The sequence below is a fragment of the Terrapene carolina genome, unplaced genomic scaffold (genome assembly GCF_002925995.2).
Source record: "Terrapene carolina triunguis isolate 2854851 unplaced genomic scaffold, T_m_triunguis-2.0 Scaffold58, whole genome shotgun sequence".
Taxonomy (NCBI): Eukaryota; Metazoa; Chordata; order Testudines; family Emydidae; genus Terrapene; species Terrapene triunguis.
In genome coordinates this window covers 40,473,012-40,498,595 of record NW_020664409.1, presented here as the reverse complement: position 1 = coordinate 40,498,595, position 25,584 = coordinate 40,473,012, and the positions used below count along the sequence as shown (strand labels likewise).

General features: G+C 37.9%; 1 protein-coding gene across 2 annotated transcripts in view; it reads left to right on the top strand.

Annotated features, from left to right (window-relative positions):
* TRAPPC8 (trafficking protein particle complex 8) overlaps positions 1-25,584 on the top strand; it is a 94,926-nt gene that overhangs the window by 16,655 nt on the left and 52,687 nt on the right. For both annotated transcript variants that reach the window (XM_024216519.3, XM_024216518.3), the window contains 9 exons: positions 7,362-7,451; positions 9,853-10,027; positions 11,324-11,477; positions 12,720-12,807; positions 17,983-18,242; positions 20,303-20,418; positions 22,554-22,704; positions 24,227-24,327; positions 25,127-25,232. In XM_024216519.3, the coding sequence (XP_024072287.2) occupies positions 7,362-7,451; positions 9,853-10,027; positions 11,324-11,477; positions 12,720-12,807; positions 17,983-18,242; positions 20,303-20,418; positions 22,554-22,704; positions 24,227-24,327; positions 25,127-25,232 (1,241 nt within the window). The remainder of the gene's footprint in view (positions 1-7,361; positions 7,452-9,852; positions 10,028-11,323; positions 11,478-12,719; positions 12,808-17,982; positions 18,243-20,302; positions 20,419-22,553; positions 22,705-24,226; positions 24,328-25,126; positions 25,233-25,584) is intronic.

Genomic DNA, 25,584 nt, shown 5'->3' with positions numbered 1-25,584 from the left:
TGGTGCTGCATTTTAAATGCAACACTGGGCAGTATTGCGTACATCTAGACAGATGCAATGTCCGTTTTTTTTTAAAACCATGGCTAGAGTTCTACATAAAATCAGTTAAAAAAAATCAATAACTTCCTTGCAGTATTTGGTTTTAGAGAGAGATTTGTGGTATTTACTACTCCAGTTATCATAGCTTTGTAAATGCTTTTTGATGCTAAGTGCTCTGTGTATTAGTGTATACAGTATATTGTGATTAAACAGCTGGAATATCCTTGCTTTGTCCACTGTTTCCTGGGGTAATGGGAGAGAACTCAGTTATGGGTGGCAGTGTCCTAATCTGAGATGCTGTCAAGTGTCTTCCCTTTCCATTATGCTTGTGACACCAGTACCTGCTACACTGTACTTGAGAACTGAAGGCTCTTGAAACTCAAAGTACAATTTGAAATGAAATGTGATACACAGACTCTCTTGTCCTTTAAGTCTATTTATACCCGAATTGGTTTGTATACTACAAAACTATATTAGAATTGTGGAATATATCTGTGTGTGTGTATGTATATGTATATGTGTGTATATATATAATATGATGTATATACGAACTATGGAAAGGAAACGAGTCATGCAAGAACCAGCATTTCCTCATCCTTTCTTTTAATAACAAACTATGTTTAACCTGAGGTGAAATCTAAAATATTATCTGGCTTCATATACCAGTTTTTCCTCAAACCATAAACTGTGTGCAAATATCTAGATTTTAATAAGAAATAAGATGGCTGCTTAAATTACATGTACATAGTTTTCTACATTGTGGTACAATTTGAAGGTTCCCGGTTTAATATGTACAACAAATAGGTATAAGGCATATTGTTGGACTTCAGGCTAAACCATAGTAGCTTGAAATTAGTACAGTATGTGAACAGGTTTTTTGTAATTAAAAATAAAGCTACCTTAATTGGTTGAGGTGGCATAAAGGTACGTGAATATAATGTTCATTTGAAAGGTTGATAAAATGCTTTACAAGTTGTTTATTATATACAGTTTCTTATCACTTTCGTTCCAGGCCCCAAGAGGAGGGTGGGTGGGTTGAAGAGAGAAGGAGGTAGAATATGGCTGTGTTGTCAATAACATTACACGGGTTACTTTTTGGGAGCTGGATAATGATGGAAGGACTGTTCTTCACTCCACTGCCATTTGAAAGTAAAGGAGGAATTCTAGGTACACTGAACATATTGTACTTAATTGTATATAACTCAAATTACCATAGAAATATACGTCTCTTCCTTTATCCCAGTGATGAAAAAAACCACATAGTTCAGCTGTTTTTGTATTAAATTGTGAGACAATGCTGCAGCCTCATTAAAACTTTCTAATTCTTTTGGTTCTTTACCCAGTAAGTAATCATCTATATATCAGAACTGGTGGTTAGTCAATGTGACAACCTTTTGATTCTCTGACTGATTCATATGAGAGCTTTGGATGGAGCTACATATGAAGTCTGTATTTATCTCTGTGCTCCTGCCACCTCTAGTAAAACTGTGAGAAACTAATATCAAGTGCATAAGTCAGAATAGAGTTGTATTCATCTTGGCAATTAAGTTGGGATTCCTTTATTGACCCAACTTTGGCAAATGCCTTGCAAAATTATCACTCTTCCTTGAAGTTGATAAAACTTGAACCAGTTGCAGCACCATACATCTTTACAGAGCTTGGTCCCAATCCTGCAGTTGACAGCATATAGCAATCTACCTATGTTGTGCAGATCCCTATTGACTACAGGGGGCACAACAGTTCATCTATGCACTGTCAATTATAGGATCAGGGCTTTAGTCTTACTATCTCAGTGGCCTTGGGTCTTCCAGGAATTTAATTAATTTTTAATAGATGTGCCAAAAGTATATTGCTGGAAGGATATGAATACAATTGAAATTTTTTTAAAAAGGCCACCTAGGCTGGCTAAAAGAATGTAATTCTAGAGTAATTTATTGTTTGTTAGCATACTGAATACACTAGTGATCTTCCTGGTCTCCTATTCACCAGTGGTGGCAAACACTAACAACAAGATGTAAGCACAGAGGCATGGTCTTATTTGCTAGGGACCTGGGCAACACTCAATCTACTTTTTAAAAATTCACATTTAGATTATCAAAATCTGTGATACTACATATGTATTTCTGTTAAGAACGTAAGAATTACCATACTGGGTCAGACCAGTGGTAGATATAGCCCAATATCCTGTTTTCTGACTGTGGCCAGTACAGATGCTTCAGGGGGGAGTGAACAGAACAGGGCAATTTCGAGTGATCCATCCTGTTATCCAATCCTGACTTCTGGCAGTCAGAGGTTTAGGGACACCCAGAGCATGAGGTTGCGTCTCTGACCATCTTGGCTAATAGTCATTGATGGACCTATCCTCCATGAATTTATCTAATTGTTTTTTTGAACTCAGTTATGCTCTTGGCCTTCACATCATCCCCTGGCATAAAGTTCCACAGATGGACTGTATGTTGTGGAAAGAAGTACTTCTTTGTTTTTAACCCTGCTGCGTATTAGTATAGTTGGATGACCCCTAGTTCTTGTGTAATGTGAAAGAATCAATAACACTTCCCTATTCACTTTCTCTATACCATCCATGATTTTATGGACCTCGATCATATGCCCCCTTAGTTTTCTCTTTTGTAAAAATGAATAGTCCCAATCTCTTTAATCTCTCATATGGAAGATGTTCCATACCTCTAATCATTTTTGTTGCTCTTCTCTGCATCTTTTGCAATTCTAATATATCTTTTTTGAGATGGGGCGAGTTGAACTGCATGCAGTATTCAAGGTGTGGGCGAGCCATGGATTTCTGTAGCGACATATTATTATTTTCTGTTTTAGTGATCCCATTCCTAATGGTTTCTAACATTGTTAGCTTTTTCGACTGCTGATGCACATTGAGTGGATGTTTTCAAAGAACTATTCCTGATGACTCCAAGATCTCTTTCTTGAGTGGTAACAACAGCTAATTTAGATCCCATTATTTTGTGTGGATAGTTGGGATTATTTTTTCCAATGTGCATTACTTTGCACATATCAATGTTGAATTTTGTCTGCCATTGTGTTATCCAGGCACCCAGTTTAGTGTGATCCTTTTGTAAATCTTTGCTGTCAGCTTTGGACTTAACTATCTTGAATAATTTGGTATTTTCTGCAAATTTTGTCACCTCGTTGTTTGCCCTTTTTTCCAGATCATTTATGAATATGGTGAACAGTACTGGTCCTAGTACAGATCCTTGGGGGATTCTGCTATTTACTTTTCTCCACTGTCAAAACTGACTATTTATTCCTACCCTTTTGTTTCCTATCTTTTAACCAGTTATTGATCCATAAGATGACCTTACCACTTATTCCATGACTGCTTAGTTTACTTAAGACCTTCTGGTAAGGGACCTTGTCAAAGGCTTTCTGAAAGTCCAAGTACATTATATCCACTGGGTCACCCTTTTCCACTGCTTGTTGACACCCTCAAAGAAATAGATTGGTGAGACATAATTTCTCTTTACAAGAAGCTTGATACCCCCCACATACCATGTTTATCTATGCATCTGTTTTTTTTCTTTCCTGTAGTTTCAACCAATTTGCCTGGTACTGAAATTAGGCTTACTGGCCTGTAATTGCCAGGATTGCCTCGGGAGCCTTTTTGATGTTAAATTAGCTATTCTCCAGTTATCTGATACAGAGGCTGGTTTTAAGAGAGTGGTTACATACCACAGTTAGTAGTTCTTCAGTTTCATATTTGAGTTCCTTCAGAACTCTTGGGTAAATACCATCTGGTCCTGGTGACTTATTACTATTTAGTTTTATTAATTTGTTCCAGCATCTCCTCTATTGACACCTCAATCTGGGACAGTTCCTTAGATTTATCAGCTAACAAGAATGGCATGGGTGTGGGGATCTCTCCAACATCCTCAACAGTGAAGACCGAAGCTAAATGAATTATTTGCATCTCTGCAAGTGTCTTGTCTTACTTAAGAGCTCCTTTTAACATCTTGATTTTTTTCCAGTGGCTCCAGTTGACTGCTCGGCAGTTTTCCTGCTTCTGATGTGGTGGTTTTTTTTAAGTTGCTGTTAGTTTTTGTCTTTAGCTAGGTGCTCTTCAAATTCTTTCTTGGCCTGCTTAATTATAGTTTTACACTTTACTTGGCAGAGTTTATGCTGCTTACTGTTTTGATCACTAGGATCTGACTTCCAATTTCTAAAGGAGACCTCTAACTGCCTCTTTTACTTTGCTGGTCAACCATGGTGGCACTTTTTTTGGTTCTTACTGTTTTTTATTTGGGGTATACGGTTAGTTTAAGCCTCTGTTATGCTGTTTTCAAATAGTCCCCATGCAGTTTGCAGGCATTTCACCCTTGTGACTGTTCCTTTTAATTTCCATTTAACTAGCTTCCTCATTTTTGTTTGGTTCCTTTTTTGAAGATAAAATGCACTGTGGTGGGTTTCTTTGGTATCTTTCCCCCTGATATTAAGTGCTAAATTTAATTACCTTATGATGACTATACTGAGTGGTTCAGCTGTATTCACTTCTTGGACCAGATCCTGTGCCCCATATAGAACTTAATCAAGAATTGCCTCTTCTTTTCTGGGTTCCAGGACTAGCTGTTCCAAGAAGCAGTCACTAATGGTGTCTAGGAAGTTTATCTCTGCATTCCTTCCTGAGGTGATAGATACCCAGTCAATATGAGGATAGGGTGAAATCCTCCATTATAATAGCTTTTTCTGTCTTTATAGCCTTTGTAATCTTGCTAAGCTTTTCAGTCACTGTCACCGTCCTGGTCAGGAGGTTGGTAGTATATTCTTACTGCTCTACTTTGGTTGTTTAAGCATGGAATTTCTATTCATAGAGATTCTGTGGTACAGTTTAATTCTCAAGATTTTTATTTTAATTGACTTTGATTTCCTTGGCATATGGTGCAACTCTCCCACCAGCAAGACATACTGTCATTCCTCTATATTTTGTTCCTTGATATTACCGCACCCTGTTGATTTTCCTCATTCCACCAAGTTTCCACGATGCTGCTTCTATCAATATCCTCATTTAATGCCAAGCACTCTAGTTCACCCATCTTAGTATTTAGGCTTCTGGCATTAGTATATAACCCTTTGTACCTTTTGTCAATATTGAGTTGCTTGCCATCATGTGTTGTATTTAAATGAGACTCTTTAACATTTGACGGTTCCTCACTAGCTCCTACCTGCATGCTGCCAGCTTCTTTCCTATCCTGTTTCCTGACATAACATAGTGAAAAGAACTTCAGCTATATTGATATCACTGGAAAAGCTAATGGATCATGGACATCTCAGCATATACTTATTGGAAGTGGGGAGAAAGAAGCTTGCAGAATAATTTATTCACTGTGAGGAAATAAGATACTCTGTGTGCACCTCTATGGCAAATATAATGTTATCTATGAAATATTAGTAATATTTACAAAGAAAACATAGCCATACTGGGTCAGGCCAATGGTCCATCTAGCCTAGTATCCTGTCTCTGACAGTGCCCAGTACCAGAGCTTCAGGTGAAGGGTACAGAATAGGGCAACTGGAATGATTCACCCTCTCTTCCCCTTCTGGCAGTCAGAGGTGTAGGGTTGTCCCAAGCATGGGGTTGCACCTCTGACCATCTTGGCCAATAGCCATTGATGGACCTATCCTCTGTGAACTTTTATAGGTCTTTTTTGAAACCAGTTATATTTCAAGTGATCACAACATCCCATGGCAATGAGAAAAAATATTTATCCTGTTTTGAATCACTGTTCACTAAAATAAGTATGATTTGTTTCCTATGGGCTTTTTTCATATTTGACTTCAAGTCACTTTAGAGAAAGTGTTCTCAATTAAAGTATTGGTAAGTTGTTTGAGATTTAATAACTGTTTGAAAAATTGATCTGGTATTCTGACATAATCTTATTGAAGATCACTCTTTAGTTCCTTTTAACTTTTCATTTATGGAATTTAGGAAATTCCTTTTTACTACAGTACTTGTAGGTATTTGTTAGATTATTATCCTTGTTTAAATTCTATCTCCATGGAAATAAACGTGATTATTCTTTTTGTACATAAGGCATGAATTCTCAATCTGGGATTTGTGAAAAAGTCCGGGGAAGTGGCAACCATCTTTTCATCTATGCCTTGATATGAGTGGGGAAAGTCCCTAAATTTGTGTGTGATTTATATGAGGTGGAAAAGTTTGAGAAACACTGAAGTAAAGGATTCACTTTGTGTCATTGTCTTTGTATAAAGTCCTACTTAATATGTGAAATTGGGAGTATTCCAAAACTTTGTAAATTACTGGAACCATACACTTGAAGCTGTAGCTGGAAATGAGATTTTTCTCAGTTCTAGCCAACTTAACTAAAATGTAACAATTTTTCTATTTTCATGATCTTTCACTGTCAACGTATTTCCTTATTCCTGGGTCAGTTTTGTTTTTTTCTGACTTATAAATTGCAACTTTTGTTTCTTTGCTCTGGTTTCCCTTTTAGAATTTATTGTACTGCGTAATAATGTCAGAAATAGATTACCACTATACTGCTCCATATTTTCAGCCCTGGAGAAATATTTACTCCCCACTCCTGGGAGACAAGCAAGTATTCTTGCAGTAAAATGGGGAAACTGAACCAAAGAGGTTAATTGACATGTTCAACACCTCACAGTCAATGGTAGAGCTAGATTTAGAATTCAAGAATTCTTGGCTTTCAGATCCATGCTCTGTGAACTAGGCTGTCTCTTTGTAGAAGTTTTGAGGGATACCTAAATTGCAGTCACAATATTTGAAAAGACTTTAGACAAGGATTCAGTAATCCTAGTTCGCCTATATATATATGTGTATATATATATTCATATTCCAAAATCAGTTTGGTTTCCAATTATATGGAAGATGGCTATAGCAGATGTACTACATTCTAATTTAGGCACATCTGACCACTTGTGCTAAGGGAATCAGAGTCTTGACTATAAGTGATGCTGAAGAGGGGTTATTGTAGTCTTGGCTGAGTCCACATGACCCGAAAATATGGAAGATGTTAATGTTTAAAAATACTTCAAAAAAGTGGTGAGGATGCAGATTAAACCCACTTTCCCTCAATGCCCATGACCCCTGTTCTAAGGTTGACAACCTAACTGGAAAAAGTCTCTGCAATCTTAATTTTTGCTTCTTCAATAAATTAAATGAGATCTAGAGTTAAATAGGGTTTAAAAACAAATCAAAAGACAGTTGCATATTCATATCTAGCCTCTATTAATTGTTAGAATTTGCCAAGTTATTTCATTCTTCCTGTATATTTTCCAGTCTCATTAAGACTTTTATAAACTTTGTTTGTATCTTTCAGCTACTACTCCATGGTTTGAGTCTTACAGAGAGAGCTTTCTTCAGTCCATGCCTGCATCAGATCATGAATTCCTAAACCACTATGTCGCATGTATCCTTTGAGTCTTAAATATGGACTATGGCTCTCTAAAATTAAATGAGGCAGAATGTTACAGCTGACTCTTCATTGCAGAAACATAGTATATAAGGAATTTGGGGGTTTTGAGTGTAACTTTAAAGCTATTGATATTGCCGCTATGCTTTTACTTCTGTATAAATTCCTCTTCCTCAATCCCTCCAGCACATATAATTACACACACTTGCTAAAGGAAGAAAATGCCTGCATTATGTAGGAGAGTTATAAATTAGTACTGTAAATAAGTGCTCTTGGTCTATATAACCAGATAATCAAATCTGTTATTCACTGTACAAAAGATGGGAAAGTCCTGTTCCACTCTCAAGTGGAAATGGCTTGGTCAGATGCACTCTGCTCTTCTCACCCCACAGCTGAGGAAGGTGAGGGTTCTGTGATTTCTATTGGGGAGTTATCCCTGAGCCCTACTTCACAATTCTATTGTCATACAAAATTCTGGTGATAGGTATCTGAAGCCACAGTCCCTCCCCAAAAGTCCCTCACGCTGGTAAGGGCAAGAAGTGTTTTTTGGGTTATTTTGTTTTTTTCCAGTTCCAGAGCTCCCTGCTGCTACAACAGTGGGTTTTGCCTCTGCTACTCTATCCTGATCCAGTTTCTAGTTTTGAGTCTCTCTCCTCAGTGAAAACTAGTACACTGATGTGTTTTGTAAACAGCAGCAGTGATATTGACCTGATTGTGTCCATATCACTGTTTACAGGGTTCTGAACAGCAGCGGTAAAAACTAGCAATACTGGCCATTTTCATTCTGTAGCTGGAAGACAGTACTGCATAAGGTAACTTAACACTTGGAAGGTTAACTGAACTACAGCAACTAACAACTTTCTTGTCTAGCTTATTGTGAAGTTGATGGCTTTTGTCTAAGTTTTGTACTCTTCCTGGATGACACATTTTTTTTCATGTCCTCCAAATACTAACGTACATATACAACTAACCTAGTTAGTAAAGCACTAAACTTTCCTCTTGACATACTGTTACAAATATCTAGTAACTACTTTCCTTCCCCAAGCTATATGTTTTAAGTAAGATTGCCAATATATCTTCATAGAACTGAGACGCTACAAAAGTTTAGGGTATTACCCCACTGTCCAGTTTGATTTTATGTTGAGCTATTAAACAGATTTCATACTTCATGGGATAAACTCCAAAATCTTTTTCATCTTTACTTTTAGTTTGAATGGGAGTTAACAGGATGCACAGTGAGGATTCTATGATGATTTCTGATATCACTTTTTAAAAGTCTGTAGGTGGTTTTAAAAAGTCTGCACCTGTCCTAGTAAAGAGGTTTTAATTACTGTAGAAATTATTCTTTAGTATGTGTCTGTGACTAAAGGCAAGAAGTTCAAAGCTGTAGATGTGTTGCATGATTCTTTAAAAATGCCACAAACAAAATCTTGTTTTTTCTCAAACAGCCCCACATAGAAGGAAGGCATTGGTATTGATAATATTGTGTGCTATCTTTAACTTGGACTTTATGGTTATGTATAGGCCTTGTTTAAACTTGAACGTTCAGATATTCTGTTTGAATTTGCCAATGTAATGTTGGATTAATAATATTGGAAACTGAAGGAAATATTTTCAAAATTAAGAGTAGAAAGTTAGGCTCCTAAAATACAGCACTTCTGAAAATCAGATGATATGTTTAGGCAACTAAATCTAGGGGACTTTTTAAAAAATAATTCCGGATTCCTTGGCATGTTTACTAAGACTAGCATTGGGACACTCTCTCGGGCAATCTTTTTTTAAAACTAACCAAGCTTCTCTCTTTCTTTCTCATTCCTACCTCTAAGACAAATTATGTATTTCTTTAGAATATAGTTCAGTTATTACTGTGTCATGCATGTGGACAAACACATGTTCACCTTAATCACTTGCTGTTGGGTTTACTTGTGAACTGGTTCTTTCCCCAAAATACTAGTGATTAGGTCATTTTCTTTACATAGTTATATTAATAAGTGGCACCTGGATGCCATTACAAAAAAGTCATGAGTTCGACAAGTTTAAATTAAGCTCCTACCAATTCTCCCCTCCTCTCCCCCCGTTTATAATTCTAGAATCATAGAACTGGAAGGGACCTTGAGAAGTCATCTAGTCCAGTTCCCTGCATTCATGGCAGGAATAAGTATTATCCAGGATTATAGTGTACCATTGATTCAGCTGACTTTTTTTAAAGTTATAAATATCCACTTGTTCAAATTGCTTGGCCAAATTTCTGCTGCAAATACACTTTTGCAGCAATCAAAAATGGATAATTATATAGCCATTAATATAGATGTAACCTTAAATGTAGTGAAGCAAGCAGGCTATGATACCATGAATTGATGGTATTTGTGATAAGATCATATCCTTAATGTGAATTCAGGTATGCTTGTAGTTTCTTCTGGTGAGCCTGAACCTGTGGAGCAATTTCTGAAGCTGTCACAAGAGCAGCATAGAATTCAGCACAGCAGTGAATATGCATATCCAAAATGGTTTATACCAAACACACTCAAATATTATGTATTGCTACATGATGTAAGTGCAGGAGAGGAACAAAGGTGGGTTTTTGTCTTTTACCTTGTGATTTTACTGAACATTCAGAAAAGCTTGTTTTGCTGAAATGCTGACTCTGGAAATTAACGTGTGCATGTGCGCGCATGTAAAAAAAATTGTTGCCTATTTTAATATAATTAACCAGTATGGAGACTGGTCCAGGCAGATTTACTTATTTAATATTTTTCTCTCAAACTTCTTTTTGTATGTACATGTGAAATACACAAAGAACTAATTCCAGTTTTATGAAGTAGGCAATATCTAGTGTCTTTAATTTCTTTCTAAAGTGAATTATCTTAAAATCATCTGCATCTTGTATTGCAATCTGTAAAATTTTTTTGTTTGGAAAAAACAAATCACCACTCCCCCAATATACACGTTAGCATCAATTAAGGTAGCTTTAAAAATTAAAATCTTTGTAGATTGCTAGATTATACTGTAAATATCTTGGGCATATTGGGCATCTCAGACTTTAATACCACTTACCCTATTATATATTATTTCTAGCATGTTTAAGAAAGAAAAATGTCTAATTAGTTAGAACAGTGTCTCAAATTTAGAGTGATTAAAGGTGTTGGCTACAATGGTGCTAGGAAATAAGGAGACGTTACCATTGTTAGGGTGGTATGAGCCCATCTCTGTCCTCTTGTTTTTCAGCTATGGATTCCTAAATGCTTTATCATAAACAAATTGTTTCATGTGGTAATCCAGTGGGTTACTATAATACATTTGGTAGTTTTCTCCTAAATTTTTCTACAGGTCAATAGAAATGCCATCATTAGGACTACTGTTATCTTAATCCTATCAGTTTATTCCTTCCTTCATACTTTTTTCTCCTCAGCTTGTTTTAGTCTGTTACTGTCATATCGCTTTCCTTTCTGATCTCTTCTCTAGCTTCTAACTTTCCTTGTTGCCTTCCTTTCTCCCACCTCCTTCTTAGTAGAGAATAAGCAGTTACTGCCAAATAGTAGCAGTTGGATCTAGTCAGTTTCCCTTTGCACACCTTCCAGGGGTAAAGTGTTTTTGCACTGGAGTTCTGCTGTGTTGGCTTCCTCTCTGTCTCTGCTGCGAACTGCTATACAAAGTGTGCCTGGGAAAGTAGCAGACACAGTGTTGGGAAGAGTTTTGTAGATGCTGATGTGAGATTTGCAAGCAATACAGTAGAAAACTTGCAAACTACACTTCTTTTCTACAACTCTTGTCTGACAGGAAATCTGTGAACACTGTTTTTAAGAAAGTGCTTCAAGAAAGCTACTTCCAGTTTGAGACAAACTGACTATATTTGAGATGTTCCGTTTCAGAGCTGACTCAGTATATGAAGAAATGAAACAGAGATATGGAACTCAGGGTTGCTATTTACTTAAAATAAATTCTCGAGGATCTAACAGGGGAGCAGATGAACAAATACCAGATCCTTGGAGTCAGTATCTCCAGAAAAACAGTATCCAAAACCAGGTATGTGTTCAAAAATGTTTGAAACCTACACTGTAATGACTATTGTAATCATGTTGGCTAACTTTGTTTCTGCAATTGTGTCACGGCTCTGTATTAGCAGTGCTATTCCTGTGGAATTGTGCCATGATGGATCATTCACCAAGGTATTCCCAAACACAGTAGCATAAGATTGTCCGTCTTTCCCTCCCCCCCCCCCCCCCCCACACACAAACACACTATTTTTGTTTCTGAGGGCACTAGGTCAATCTTCATTTAGAGGACTTTTGCTTATGTACCACTTAAATATATAAAATCGATTACTGGAATAGTAGAATCCTTGAGCACCAAGAGAAATAACCTCTACGCTTTGTGAATTTATTCAGTTATTCTTGGCCTCCAGCTCCAGGTAGTTAACAGCGTAAGCACTTTACACATGCTTGTTTTCTCAAAGCTTCCTCAGGCTAACTTTCTTCCCCTCAGTTGAAGATTTTGAAAGTGTTTTAGGAAATGAGTGAACAAAAAGAGGCCAAGAGGAAACAAGTAAGTGCTTCTTTAGTGATGAGGTCTTGCAACCAGTCTGATAGGGTCTATCTGCCTTTGATGTCAGGACTTTAATAGCGGTGCATGTCAGTCTCTGAAGTATTTAGCATCCTCTTCATCACAAGTTTGTTGAGAAGTAGATCTCTACAGCCAAAGAACCTCTGATGCAGAGGGATCCCTGCACTGAAAACAGCTCCTCTCCTTTGGGGATTTAACACCTCTTTCCCTGCTCTATCTTCACTGATAGAAAGTCTTTGACTAAAGTGTATTGGGGAGTCTCTCCCCCATTCCTGCTAAATATATGGTGGGACCTGAAATTTAACGGAATTGTTGTCAAAGCCACTCTGTCACTGAAGGCTGAAGTTATTTCTACCTCCTCTGCTCTATTTGATATAACATCTCTAAAATATCTGATGATTTTCTAATAAGCTAACTTGGAGAGGTCCAGCTGTCATGAATTGACCTTTTCTGAACCTCTCATCTGCCCCTGATTCTCTGACTTTTGTTTCCTACTTCCAGGCAATTTCTCAAAGCTTTAAGAGTTAGCTGTTGAAAAGCTAACTTGTAAGAGGAGCATCCATTTAAAATATGGTTTGACACTGCTTCCTAAAATGTAATATCTGAAGAATCAAACTTCTGTGGGAAGAATTGACAGGAATTGCTAATGATTTGCAAACAGCTTTTTAAAAACTGGCTGTGCTAATGCTCTGTTTTTCCTGGTAGGAATCTTATGATGATGGTCCATATACTGTAATTTCAAATAAGAATGCTGACCATTTAATATCAGATGGCTTAGATAATGACATCCAAGGTATTTTTGTAACTTTAATTTTTGTTCAAAATTGTAATGTTAATGTAGGCATGTAAAGTAAAATATAAATGTCATTTGTCTTGTCTCAGTATAAAACAAACAAAACGTTAAGTTGCACAAGGAATGGGATGGTAAAGAATATGAAGAATATATTATGCCTTTGGTGGTGTGGCCTCATCTGGACTACTGCATGCCTTACTGGTCACCCCATCTCAAAAAGAACATTGCAGATCTAGAGGGATGTCAGAAGTGTTGAATGACAAAGAGCTTTGGGGAAAAAACTCACATTAGAAGAGTGAAAAGTTTGGGATTGTTTGCCTTAGAAAGGAGACAAGTAAGAGGGGACATGAAATTATATACAATAATGCCTAGTCTGGAAAAGATAGATTGAGAACTTCTGCTCTCCTTGTCTCATAACACAACAAGGGGGCATTTAGTGAAATTAAAAGGTGAGAAATTTAAAACCGATAAAATACTTTTTTCATACAATATGAAATTAAACTGGAACACACTGTTTCAGGAAGTTGTGGAGCTCAAGAATGGGAGGGACGGACTCCACCTAAACCAAAATGGAACTAGATGGCTGGCAGGTAAAATTAAAAAGGTTGTATTGGAGTTTTTAACACGAGTTTCCCCTAGCCTAATGCGGAAAGCTGACACGTGGAGAAGCACACAGTTTGGACAGAGACATCCCTTAGGGAGAATTTATTGAAGTGGGTACTCTATATCCTAGTAAAAAGGAGGATAGAAGTTCACGAAATGAGTCTCATTCAATTAGGTCACATGAAGCCAGACAACTAAATATTGACAGATTTTTATAAGTGATTGTATACAAATGTGAGAAGTCTAAATACTGAGCTGGGTGAACTCAAGTGCCTGGTATTAGAGGGTATCAATATAATAAGCGTCACAGAAACTTGGTGGAATGATGATAATCAATGGAACATAATACCAGGGTACAAAATCTATAGGCATGACAGAGTAGGTCATGCTGGTGGGGGATTGGCACTAGGTGAAAGAAAACAGTCAAATATAGTAAAAATCTGAAATGAATCAAACTGTATTATAGAGTGTCTCTGGATAGATATTCCATGCTTGAATAATAAAAAAAATAGCAGTAGGAATATACTACCCACCACCTTACCAGGATGGTGATGGTAATTGTGAAATCCTCAGGGAGAGGAGAGGCTACAAGAACGGGAACACCAATAATAATAATAGGGGATATCCACTATCTCCATATTGACCAGGAACATGTCACCTCAGGACAGGATGCAAAGATAAAATTTCTAGACACCATAAATGACTGCTTCTTGGAGAAATCAGTCCTGGAACTCACAAGGGAAGAGGCAATTCTTGAGTTAGTCCTAAGTGGCACACAGGATCTTGTCCAAGAGGTCATTAGCTGAGTAATAGCAACCATAATGTAATTACATTTAACATCCTTGTAGGGGGAAAAGTGCCAAAGAAACCCACCACAGTAGCATTTAACTTCAAAAAGCGGAACTACAAAAAATGAGGAAGCTAGTTAAACAAAATTAAAAGGAACAGTCACAAGGTTGAAATGCCTGCAAACTGCATGGGGACTATTTAAAAACCCCATAACACAGGCTCAGACTAAATGTATATCCCAAATTAACAAAACCAAACAAAAGGGCCAAAAAAATGCCACTATGGCCAAACAACAGAGTACAAGAGGTGCTTAGAGGCAAAAAAAAAAAAAAAACATCTTTTAAAAATTGGAGTCAAATCCTAGTGAAGAAAATAGAAAGCATAAATTCTGCCAGGTCAAGTGTAAAAGTTTTTAATTAAGCTGACCAAAAAAGCATTTGAAGAGCAACTAGCAAACACCACACAAACTAACATCAAAAAAATTAAGTACATCAGGAGCAGGAAGTCTGCCAAACAATCACTGGGGCCACTGAACGATCAAGATGCTAAAGGAACACTAAAGATGCTAAAGGAAAGAGAACAAGGTTATTGGGGAGAAGCTAAATTAATTCTTTGCATAAGTCTTCACTGCAGAGGACATGAAGTAGATTCACATACCCTCAGTTTTGTTACCTAAACAGACTGGCTTGGAACTGTCCCAGATTGAGATGCCAGTAAAGGAGGTTTTGGAACAAATTGATACATTAAAAGAGTCATGAGTCACCAGGACCACATGGCATTCACCCAAGAGTTCTGAAGGAACTCAAATATGAAATTGTAGAACTACTAACTGTGGTATGTAACCTATCACTTAAATCAGCTTCTATACCAGATGACTAGAGGATGGCTAATGTAACGATTTAAAAAAAGTGTCTCTAGCGGCTATCCTGGCAATTATAGGCTGTACCAGGCAAATTGGTTCAAACTACAGTAAAGAACAGAATTATCAGACACATAGATGAAAACATGTACGGCACAGTCCAATACAATGGTTCAGTCTCTGAGGCTTTCCAGATTCGTAGCGGAGTTAAGCAAGGTTGCGTACTTGTCCCAACTCTGTTTGGGATTTTCTCCCTGCTACTGAAACAAGCCTTTGGTTCCTCAACTGAGGGGGTCTACTTGCACACAAGATCGGATGGAAAGCTGTTCAATCTTGCAAGTCTCAGATCTAAAACAAAGACTTAAGAGGTCCTTATCCAACACCTCCTCGTTGCCAATGACGCAGCAGTGACAACCCACACAGAAGCTCATCTTCAAAGCCTAATGGACAGTTTTTCCAAAGCCTGCCAAGACTTTGGGCTTACTATAAACCTAAAAAAGACTAACATAATGTGCCAAGGAGTAGAGGAAGTACCGTCCATCAAGATCAACAATTATGAACTTGACGTGGTGAATGAGTTCACATACCTGGGGTCCATTATCACAGTCAACCTTTCACTTGAAATGGAACTCAACATCTACTTTGGAAAAGTCACCGCAACAATGTCTAGACTGAACAAGAAGGTATGGCAGAGCAACAGATTGACAGAACACACACAGATCTGTCTATCGTGCATGTGTTATCAGCACACTTTTTGTATGGGAGCTAGACGTGGACGTTATTCTCATCAGGAAAAGAGGCTCAACAGCTTTCATATGCGTTGCCTTTGTTGAATCTTTGGAATCTCTTGGAGGGACAGAGTGACCAACACTGAGGTGCTCAAACAGGCCAGCATGCCCAGCATGCAAACACTCCTCAAACAGAGACGCCTCCACTGGCTTGGGCATGTGTGCCGAATGAGTGAATGGCACATCCCAAAGGATTTCCTCTATGGCGAATTGGCATCTGGAAAAAGACCCAAAGGATGCCCGACATTGTGTTTCAAGGCTGTCTGCAAGGGAGACCTCAAAGAAATGGACATGGATGTGGACAAATGGGAAGATCACACAAGACCGGAGCCTTTGGAAACAAGAGCTTACCAAAGGTCTCCGGAGTTATGAGAGGAAACAGTCCAGCTAAGCAGTGGAGAAAAGAGCTCACAGAAGGCAGAGCCCAAAGGCTCGAAACATCACCTTTAAATGTGACAGATGTGGCAGAGATTGTGGGTCTCTTCAGCCACATTCGTGGCTGCAATAAAACCAACGGAGTAAATTCTTTACCTCTCAGGGGCGCATATCCATGGTCTCTCGAGACTGAAGGATGCCTACTACTCGATGAATACGATAGGTTGGGGAAGAGTAAACACGACATTTACAAAGGGAAATCATTCCTCACCAAACTACTAAAATTCTCTGAGGGAGTCAAAAAGCATGTGGACAAGAATGATCTGGTCAGTATAGTGTACTTGGATATTTTGAAAGTCTTTGACAAGGTCCCTCACCAAAGGCTTTTGAACAAAGTAAAAAGTCACGGGATAAGGGACTGAAAAGTGAGGTGGAAGCATTTTGCAGATGATAGAAAATTACTCAAGATAGTTAATTCCAAAGCTGATAGCAAAGCATTGCAAAGGGATCATCACGAGACTGGGTGACAAAATGGCAGATAAAATTCAATGATAAGTGCAAAGTGATGCAGATTGGAAAACATAATCCCAAGTATCCACACAAAATGAAGTCTAAATTAGCTGTTACCATTCAAGGAAGAGATCTTTGTGTCATTGGGGATAGTTCTCTGAAAACATCTGCTCATTGTGCAGTGGTGGTCAAAAAAGTTAACGATGTTAGGAACCATTAAGAAAGAGATAAATAAGACAGAAAATATCATAATGCCACTATATAAATCCATGGCTCACCCACACCTTGAATAATATGTGCAGTTCAGTCTCCCTATCTCAAAAAAGACATTAGAATTGAAAAAGGAGTAGAGAAGGGCAACAAAATGATTAGGGGTGTGGAGTGTGGCTTCCATTTGAGGAGAGATTAAAGATAGGGACTTCTCAGCATAGAAGGGAGATGACTAAAGGACCATATGATAGAGACAACCAAAGGGGCATATGATAGAGGTCTATAAAATCATGAATAGTATGGAGAAAGTGAATGCGGAAGTTTACTCTTATTTACTCCCTCACATTGCACAAGAACTAGGGGTCATCTGATGAAATTAATAGGCAGCAGGTTTAAAATAACCCAACATAATGCACAGTCAACCTGTGGAACTTGTTTCTAGGGGATGTTGTGAAGGCCAAGAGTATAACTGAGTTTTTAAAAAAAAAATTAGATAAGTTCAGGAGGGTTAGGTCCATCAATGACTATTAGCCAAGATGGTCAGGCATGCAGCCCAAAGATGTCCCTAAACCTCTGACTCCTGAAAGCTGGGACTAGATTACAGGGGATGGATCATTCAATAATTGACTTGTTCTGTTCATTCCTTCTGAAGCATCTGACACTGACCACTGTCAGAAGACAAGATACTGGGCTAGATGGTCTGACCCAGTGTGGACATTCTAATGTTCTTAAATCACTTTGCTCCTCCTCTCCCATCTTGGCCAGAGCTTTCAAGAGGGTTCTAGGTCTTTGTCAATAGAGCACATTGCACCATCTGGTCAGTCCACAGTTTTAGGAGAACAGCTTTCATTTACAAGTTGGCACAACTAATTACGTGAATAACTAATCGTACACATGCATTTAACAAAGCTTTGGATAGGGGAAGTTAGAGTATGTGTAACAGGCTATAACATAAGCTTGTAAAGATTACTTAATCTAAATTTTTGTTTTCAGGAAATAACTGAATGCACAACTAGTGAAATAGAACCTTTTATTTTTCAGTGGATGGTTTATCAAATAACTTTAAGGCTCACCCTCTTCAACTGGATCATCTCAGTGATACTAGTAGCAGTTTTGATGGCACTGATTACATAAAGACTACTTCATCACTGCATGAATCAAAGAAGACAAGTTCTGGGACGCCTCATGGTGCATGTTTAACGCTCACAGATCATGATCGAATTAGACAATTCATACAGGAGTTCACATTTAGGGGGCTTTTGCCACATATAGAGAAAACAATTCGACAGCTTAATGATCAGGTAAGTCGCTCAGTAAAACAATTTTTGCCTACTTTAATAAAGGTGGTGTGCTGAATCTTATGTAGCGTGGATCTGAATATCCAAAAGACTTTTTATCTAAAATAGGATTATGTCCCTCCATATCTGAATTATTTTTAAAATTTTTTGATTTAGTTTTATGTCCCCATCAAATTTGATTTATTAGTGGTTGGTGTGTATAACTAAAACATGAATATGAAAACACATTGTTTTTCATAGTAATGTCAGTGTTTGGTACTTGCATGTTGGAAAAAATAATAAAAGTAGGCTTTTAAATATTTTAACCTATAACTTCCAATAGTCTGTTTAACTCTTTAGGTTAAAAACACTTTATCTGATTTTGGACTGTGCAATGCATCACAGAGACATTATTTCCCCTCATCCAACTTGAACTGAAACGAAGTCCTGTAAATTTTAACCGTGACTCAACTTGTGGCATGGTGTAAAATCATGCCAAAACAGTTATTTGTACACCAGCAACTGTGGTGATAGCACAGCTGTAATATAATTTAGTTACTTTAGCAAAGCCAATAACTTCTCCACTATCAACGGCATATGCCTCAGCCGGGAGGTACTTTAAGACACTGAGGTATTTTTTTTTCCTCAGCCTTGAGATACTTTGACTTCTCAATGCAAACGAATGCTCAATAGCAATGATGACCAAAAACCATTTACTTTCATCTGTGACTGGCCAGAATATTGTGCCCCTTCCTGTTTGCTTTGATCTGGGCAGAGGTTTCCAGGCTTCCTTTCAACTCTTACCTAGTAGTGATTCTGCCTCTCTCAGAAATAGAGGGATATGTACAACTGACAAAGTGCAGCAGCTTTCTTGCTTATTAAGATAAATTACAGTAACCACATTTTTCAAGTGCTTGCTCTCTTCTCCTGATATTCAAATGTCTCCATGGGATTGGATCTAGCTACTTGAGAAGTTGCTTCTCCCTCAGCATCCATTACTTCCCATGATAGCACATGGGAAGTGTTGAACAACAGGAGGCAGCTCCCGTGCAGGAGGCAGAACTTCCACAGGAGCTGAACCTAGAGCTTGAAAGTTACTCTCAGAAATCAAAGTGACTAGATCTCACTGCCTTGAGAACAAAATGCACACCTCCTCTTTAGAATTCTTTCTCTCAAAGGAGCAAAGATATTATGGTGATGAAGACCATATGAATACCAAATAGATTAAGGTCTATACGCACAGTAATCAAGTTACTTATGTTGCTTCCTAGAAGGAAGAAAGGGTTGCATTTTTGTTTTTTAGATACCTGCGATAAGGACCACAAGTACTTGAAGATTCCTCCCACATAACCTAGGATACTGTTACATGAGCACAAACTACTTCACAAGTAACTAAAAGCCATAATGCATCTGCACAAGGAGTTGGAGTGTGCCTTTGTAACTTACCTTTGTAACTCCTGATGTCTCAGTGCTAAACCATGCCATTGTATTAGTCTTTAAGTTTAATTTCTTTAGAAATATTGCTCCTCTCCAAACCCTTCTTTTGCACTCTGTAACCCTTTAAGTCATGTGATTAAGCTCAAGAGTTAGTTCATGATACACAGAATGACCTCACTGCACATTATGTGGTGGGGACCTTTGGCAGGTTTAGCGGAGAAGGTGTGTTGCCCCCATTAAGGGCGACTAGAGAGCCAACCTGTTACCTGCAACATGGAGGCAGCCCTATTCCAGGTCAGCGTGGGGACGCTGACCCATCCCCTCTCCAGGTGACTGGAAGCAGGGAGGGAGGGCTATTTGTGCCCAGGTCTGGGCAATGAAAGCCATCTTTTCACTGGGGCAGGCTGAGCAGCACCCACATTCCCAACCGTGAAAGTTGTTGAAATACAGGGTTTTAATCATGATCTTCAGAGGGTGTTAAGGTAGTCGCTCCTTCCTTCCTTCCTTTCTTTCTCTCTCCTCACCACCAGATTGGCCATGGTAAAGTGTACTGACAATTTTTACTGTTTCTATTAAAAAGGGAATTCATGCTTTATGTTGCAGTTAATTCAGTAACGTCATTGTTTTGTTGTAATTTTCTCTTCCAGTTAATATCCAGGAAAGGTTTGAGTCGATCTCTATTTTCTGCAACAAAAAAATGGTTTAGTGGCAGTAAAGTTCCAGAGAAAAGCATAAATGAGCTGAAAAATACATCTGGCTTGTTGTAAGTAAAACTATTAATCTTCCGTTTTGTAAGTTTTAGTGAAAATACTAAACATTTTGATTTGGGGAAGCTCCCTAATTATAGGTTATATCTTCAGAATGGTCTTAGTTTAAAGCTGACTTGACCAAAAATTTGGCAACATGAATGTACTGTAGAGAGCTTTCATCAACAAAATTTAGCAAAATTGCTGATATATTTACTAAAAATTTATGAACTTGGGCAAAACAAAGCATAGCAGAATTTTATTTGGTCTTAAACTTTTTTCCTAACCTGAATTAATACAGAGGGTGGAAGAAGTTTTTGTTTTTGAACAAATCAGCTTTACTAACGCAGCCTTTACACTTTCCTTATTTCAAATGCTTTTACAAAAAAAGTCCATGGACAAGGAGGCAGGAACACATCTTAAGAGAAATTAGATTAGCAATGGCCTTGTCAAAAAATTGCACTAGTTTAACTTAAATCAGTTTTTAAATAGTTTTAGTTAAAATGGTGTAAACCCATTTGTGGACATAGTTATTTTAGTGTAAGTGTCTTATTCCATTTTATCTTAAACCTGTTCCTAATCAACATGGAAGCTAAACCAAAATAAGCCTGGCTTGGGCTGAAATGAATGTCCACACAGCCTGTTTTTGGACTTAAAAGAGAGATAAGGTAAACCAGAGCAACTTTTTTGAGCACTATAACATGAAACTAATGCATGAGGGCAGATAATCCTCGCAAGCGGAAATTTAGGGACAAGCATTGCCCTGTAAACACCTGTCCCTAGCCACAGAGCTTGAAGCTGTTACTGGATGCCAACTAGCCAAGGTATAAAAAGAGAGAACCCAGTGCCAGGTTGGGTTCTCTACCTTCTCCCAGATTTTCTCCTCTTAATTCTCCCTCCCCAAAATATATTGGTCTCTCTAACACACTCACACTGGGACTTGGAAGTTTTACCAGAGGACCAAACATATTAGCCATAGACAGTTATGAGAGGTGTAAAGCCTTGCTGGCCAGTAATGCCTGTGACCTGAAACTGGGAAAGGAGCTGTGAATATACCGCAATTCTTACCACCATGCTGTGTGTGGATTCTGCTCAGGGTTGCTCTTTCATATGCCTCTATTCGTAGTAGAATTTGCACTGGTTTAAAAACTGGCATGGCCAAATGCATTTTTTTTCTAACTGGCTATTGGTTTAACTTGGGCCTGTAAATGTACTGATGCAGGCTAAACTGATAAGAGTGGGAATGGTGTTAGGCACAGCGCAGAAGAGAGACTGAACTCTCTGATGTCACCTCTTTGAGCTTTGGTCAACAGCTGGAGTAGTAGACTTATTTGGTTTTCATGGCACCCCCATAGTTAGGACAGGTGTAGGGGAGGAAAGGAGTCATCGGTGTGCAGCCTTACTATTTTAATTGGACAGTGGGGAATTACAGGGAGCTGCCATTCCCTTTATTGTTGCTGGTCCAGAATAAAGCCATTTGGTATTACAATGCTAATGTATCTTGGTGACTAATTGCAATTGCAGCTACTTAACATTTTGCATTGTTTAGGCCAACTTCATATTATAAAAGAAACTTCCTTGGCCTGGCTGTTGACCTAAGCTGTGTCTGCTCTACAAGTGCTACAGTAGCACATCTGCAGCATATACACTTACTACAGCAACGGAAAAGGTTTTTCCATTGCTGTAGTAAATCTATCCCCTTGAGCGGTGATAGTTAGTCTAACAGAATTCTTCCATCAACCTAGGTGCGTCTACAAGTGGGGATTAGGTTGACCTAACTTTCGAACAGAGTGCAACGTTTTTCACAGCTCAGAGTGGCATAGCTAGGTCGATCTAAGTTTCAGGTGTAGACCAGGCCCTTTCAGCTGGTGAATGATAGGTTTGAAGGAAGTCTCATACAGTCCACAGCCAGAAGGATGGTAGCTTCACTGTGTTTGAGTAGGTGTACTAAAATGTGCAAACATGGAAGTAATATAAACCTCCAGCCAACTCGTTCCTCCTAGGCTGGGATGAGTGGCAGGGAATGACTCTTCCTTTAATGTTGCAGTTTTTCTTTTTATACTGGCATCTATCTTGTTTGTGTCTTGAAAATTGGCACTTAAAATGTAAATGGTATTTTTGTTACAAATTGTTTGTTTTTGTGTATTTATAGGTATCCCCCAGAAGCACCAGAGCTTCAAATCAGGAAAATGGCAGATTTGTGTTTCTTGGTCCAACACTATGAACTGGCGTATAGCTGCTATCATACAGCAAAGAAAGACTTTTTGAATGATCAAGCAATGCTTTATGCAGCTGGAGCACTGGTTGGTACATTACAGCAATATAACCATTCTGTGCATTGCTTATAGTAATCTGTTTAACATTAACACTTCTTCTAGATAACAATATACAGCAAAAAGAAACTACAATTAAAAAAAAAAAAATCTTATTGGCTCCAAATATGAAAACATAGCCAAGTTTTTTGTGGATGCCAATATCTAACAAAATCACATCACACTCCTTAATATTTGTCATAGTTCTGTGTAGAGAATAGTTACTGTTGCTACTTAAATGTGTAGGAAAAAGCTTGAAACACTTATGAAGGAGAGCCTCCTTTTGGTATAGGTTAAATTTAAATAGTTCTCTTATGGTAATGTGCAAAGTAGTTCTTTTAATTATTTTGAAACGGATAAAAAAGATTAAATATTGTAGTATTTTTTACTTTGATTGTAAGATTTCAAATTGACAGAATATTTAGTGACTTGGAGCTTTTAGTAAATATATTATTACTATCAATGTACTAGTATAGCAAATATACTGGCATTTCCTATTAAGAGTCTTGAGGGCTTTACTCTGTTAATGCCTATATAAATCCCTTAGGCAATTTCTGTTACTGCCTTTTAGCTTCATGCGTAAATTCATGCTCCTACAATAGAAGAATACAAACCTAAATATTTGTAACTGAGATTACTAAAAAAAAATTTTTTTCTTTGTGCTCACACTTGCTGTTTTTTTTAAAGCTGTTGCCTAATTTGAGTCACTAATTTCCAGCAAGCATAAGTGTTTAATAGGTTTACTTGTAGCATGCGTACATACATATAATAAGTTGTACTTGAAAAGTTCACTTAGATAACCTCAAACATTTCAGTAATATAAAGTAGCTTAAATTTACATGGCACCTTTCTTTCAACTGCAAGGGTTCCAAACTGTTAAAAGTGTATATTTATAAACTATACATAGGAGTCTGTTCAGCTCCCATGGAAATGAACATATTTTGGGAGAGGTACAAGATGGGAGTTAAAACAACCAGAATTGTAGAGGAGGTGGTTGTGTAGAAAGAACCTGACATAACTGGAATTTCCCCAAGATGCTGACATTAACCTCCAATTTTGTGTTTTACAAAAAAACCAAGACTTAAGTACCACAAATGGAGAGAACCGCTGTATTGTGGGGAAGAGTGCATCTCCAGTAGGATAGTGACACTTGGATCTCTGCTACAGTAGTGATTCAGTGCTGACTTGGAGGGAAGGATACTGTCTACTGAATCATCAGCCCCATTTCCTGCAGCATCTAAATCTTCCTTGGAAGTTTCCCAGAGTAGTAAGAAGTATTGTGCCTGTTCAATTTATAACTCTTTAGAGATCACAGCCCTAAGTGGTATGGCGGGTGGCAAATAAACCAGCAAATGAAGTTCATTGCCACCTTACTGTAAATTAGGGTGTTATTGTTTAAACATCCAATCTCCCAAAACCTGAGAGTCAGTTCAGGTAAAGATTCTTTATGGCTGATGTTCGAAAATATCATTTTGGCAGCATTAAATTACATTTTTTTTTTTTAATCCTGCAGGAAATGGCAGCAGTATCAGCTTTTCTTCAGCCTGGGGCACCTAGACCGTACCCTGCTCATTATATGGATACAGCAATTCAAACATATAGGGATATCTGCAAGTAGGTGATGGCTTACCTTCCATTTCATCCAGTGAATGATGATATTCAGTACTATGGCCTAAGTTTGCTTTCACTACGCAGTAGTGCAAATTTAACATCACTTGCCTACCCTGTGTTCTAGCAGGTATATAAGAGCTACACCAAGGAAGTAAAACTGTGATAGAATTTATTCAGACTTTAGTTAACCTATTTACCTGTATGGTTGTGGGGTGGAGGAACACTTTGTTCTTGGCAGAATACAAGTTATTGGCAGAGATGTAATTAAAACTTGTGCCTCTGGTTCTCAGACTTGTATTCAGTCCATTAGACCACTTTGTTGCTTTGCAAAAGTTTATTTTAAGAACTTTACAGGGATGTTTTCCTAAGGAAAAAGCATTGTAACAGCTTTCATTTAATATTATCTAGATTAAAACATTTTTTTTTTGTCACAGGGAATTATTTTATCAGATTAAAATAGTGATAGCTCAGTGGTTTGTGCATTGGCCTGCTAAACCCAGGGTTGTGAGTTCAATCCTTGAGGGGGCCATTTAAGAAACCGGGGTAAAAAATTGTCTGGGGATTGGTCCTGTTTTGAGCAGGGGGTTGGACTAGATGACTTCCTGAGGTCCCTTCCAACCCTGATATTCTATGATTCTATGAAGAAACAGATACATGCATTCATACATATAACAAAATAATATATGCTAGTCAGGTACTACACAGATAGATTTAAAGGTTTGTCAGGCAGATTTAAAGGTTTTCTACAATTTACTCCAAAATTTTTGTTATAATGCATGTAATTAATTTCTTGTCCTCTTAGGAACATGGTGCTGGCTGAGAGATGTGTGCTGCTTAGTGCTGAAATTTTAAAAAGCCAGAGCAAATATTCAGACGCTGCTGCTCTTCTGATACGTTTAACCAGTGAGGTAGAGAAAACTTAATCTTTGTTTTCCCCACAGTAAATGGGTTTAAATAATAATGCTAATTTTTAAAACCAAATAGACTTCTTGTACATGGGTTCCTTTCAAAGGTGGAGATTTCCAGGGGCAGAAGCTAGCTGGAATAAAGTTTGAGTGTTGGGGTATAGCTCAACTGTAAACCAAGGAAAGTCATTTTTATATGCTTTTGTGCAACTTGTTACATAAATGTACCTCGTATACCCTGTGTTCAGGGTATTCCTCTTTCACTTGAAGTGATGTACATTATTTTTTATTTAAAAAAAAAAAAAAGCCTGACTGAATCAACATTTGTTAGTCCCTATCTTCATAATCTATTCTT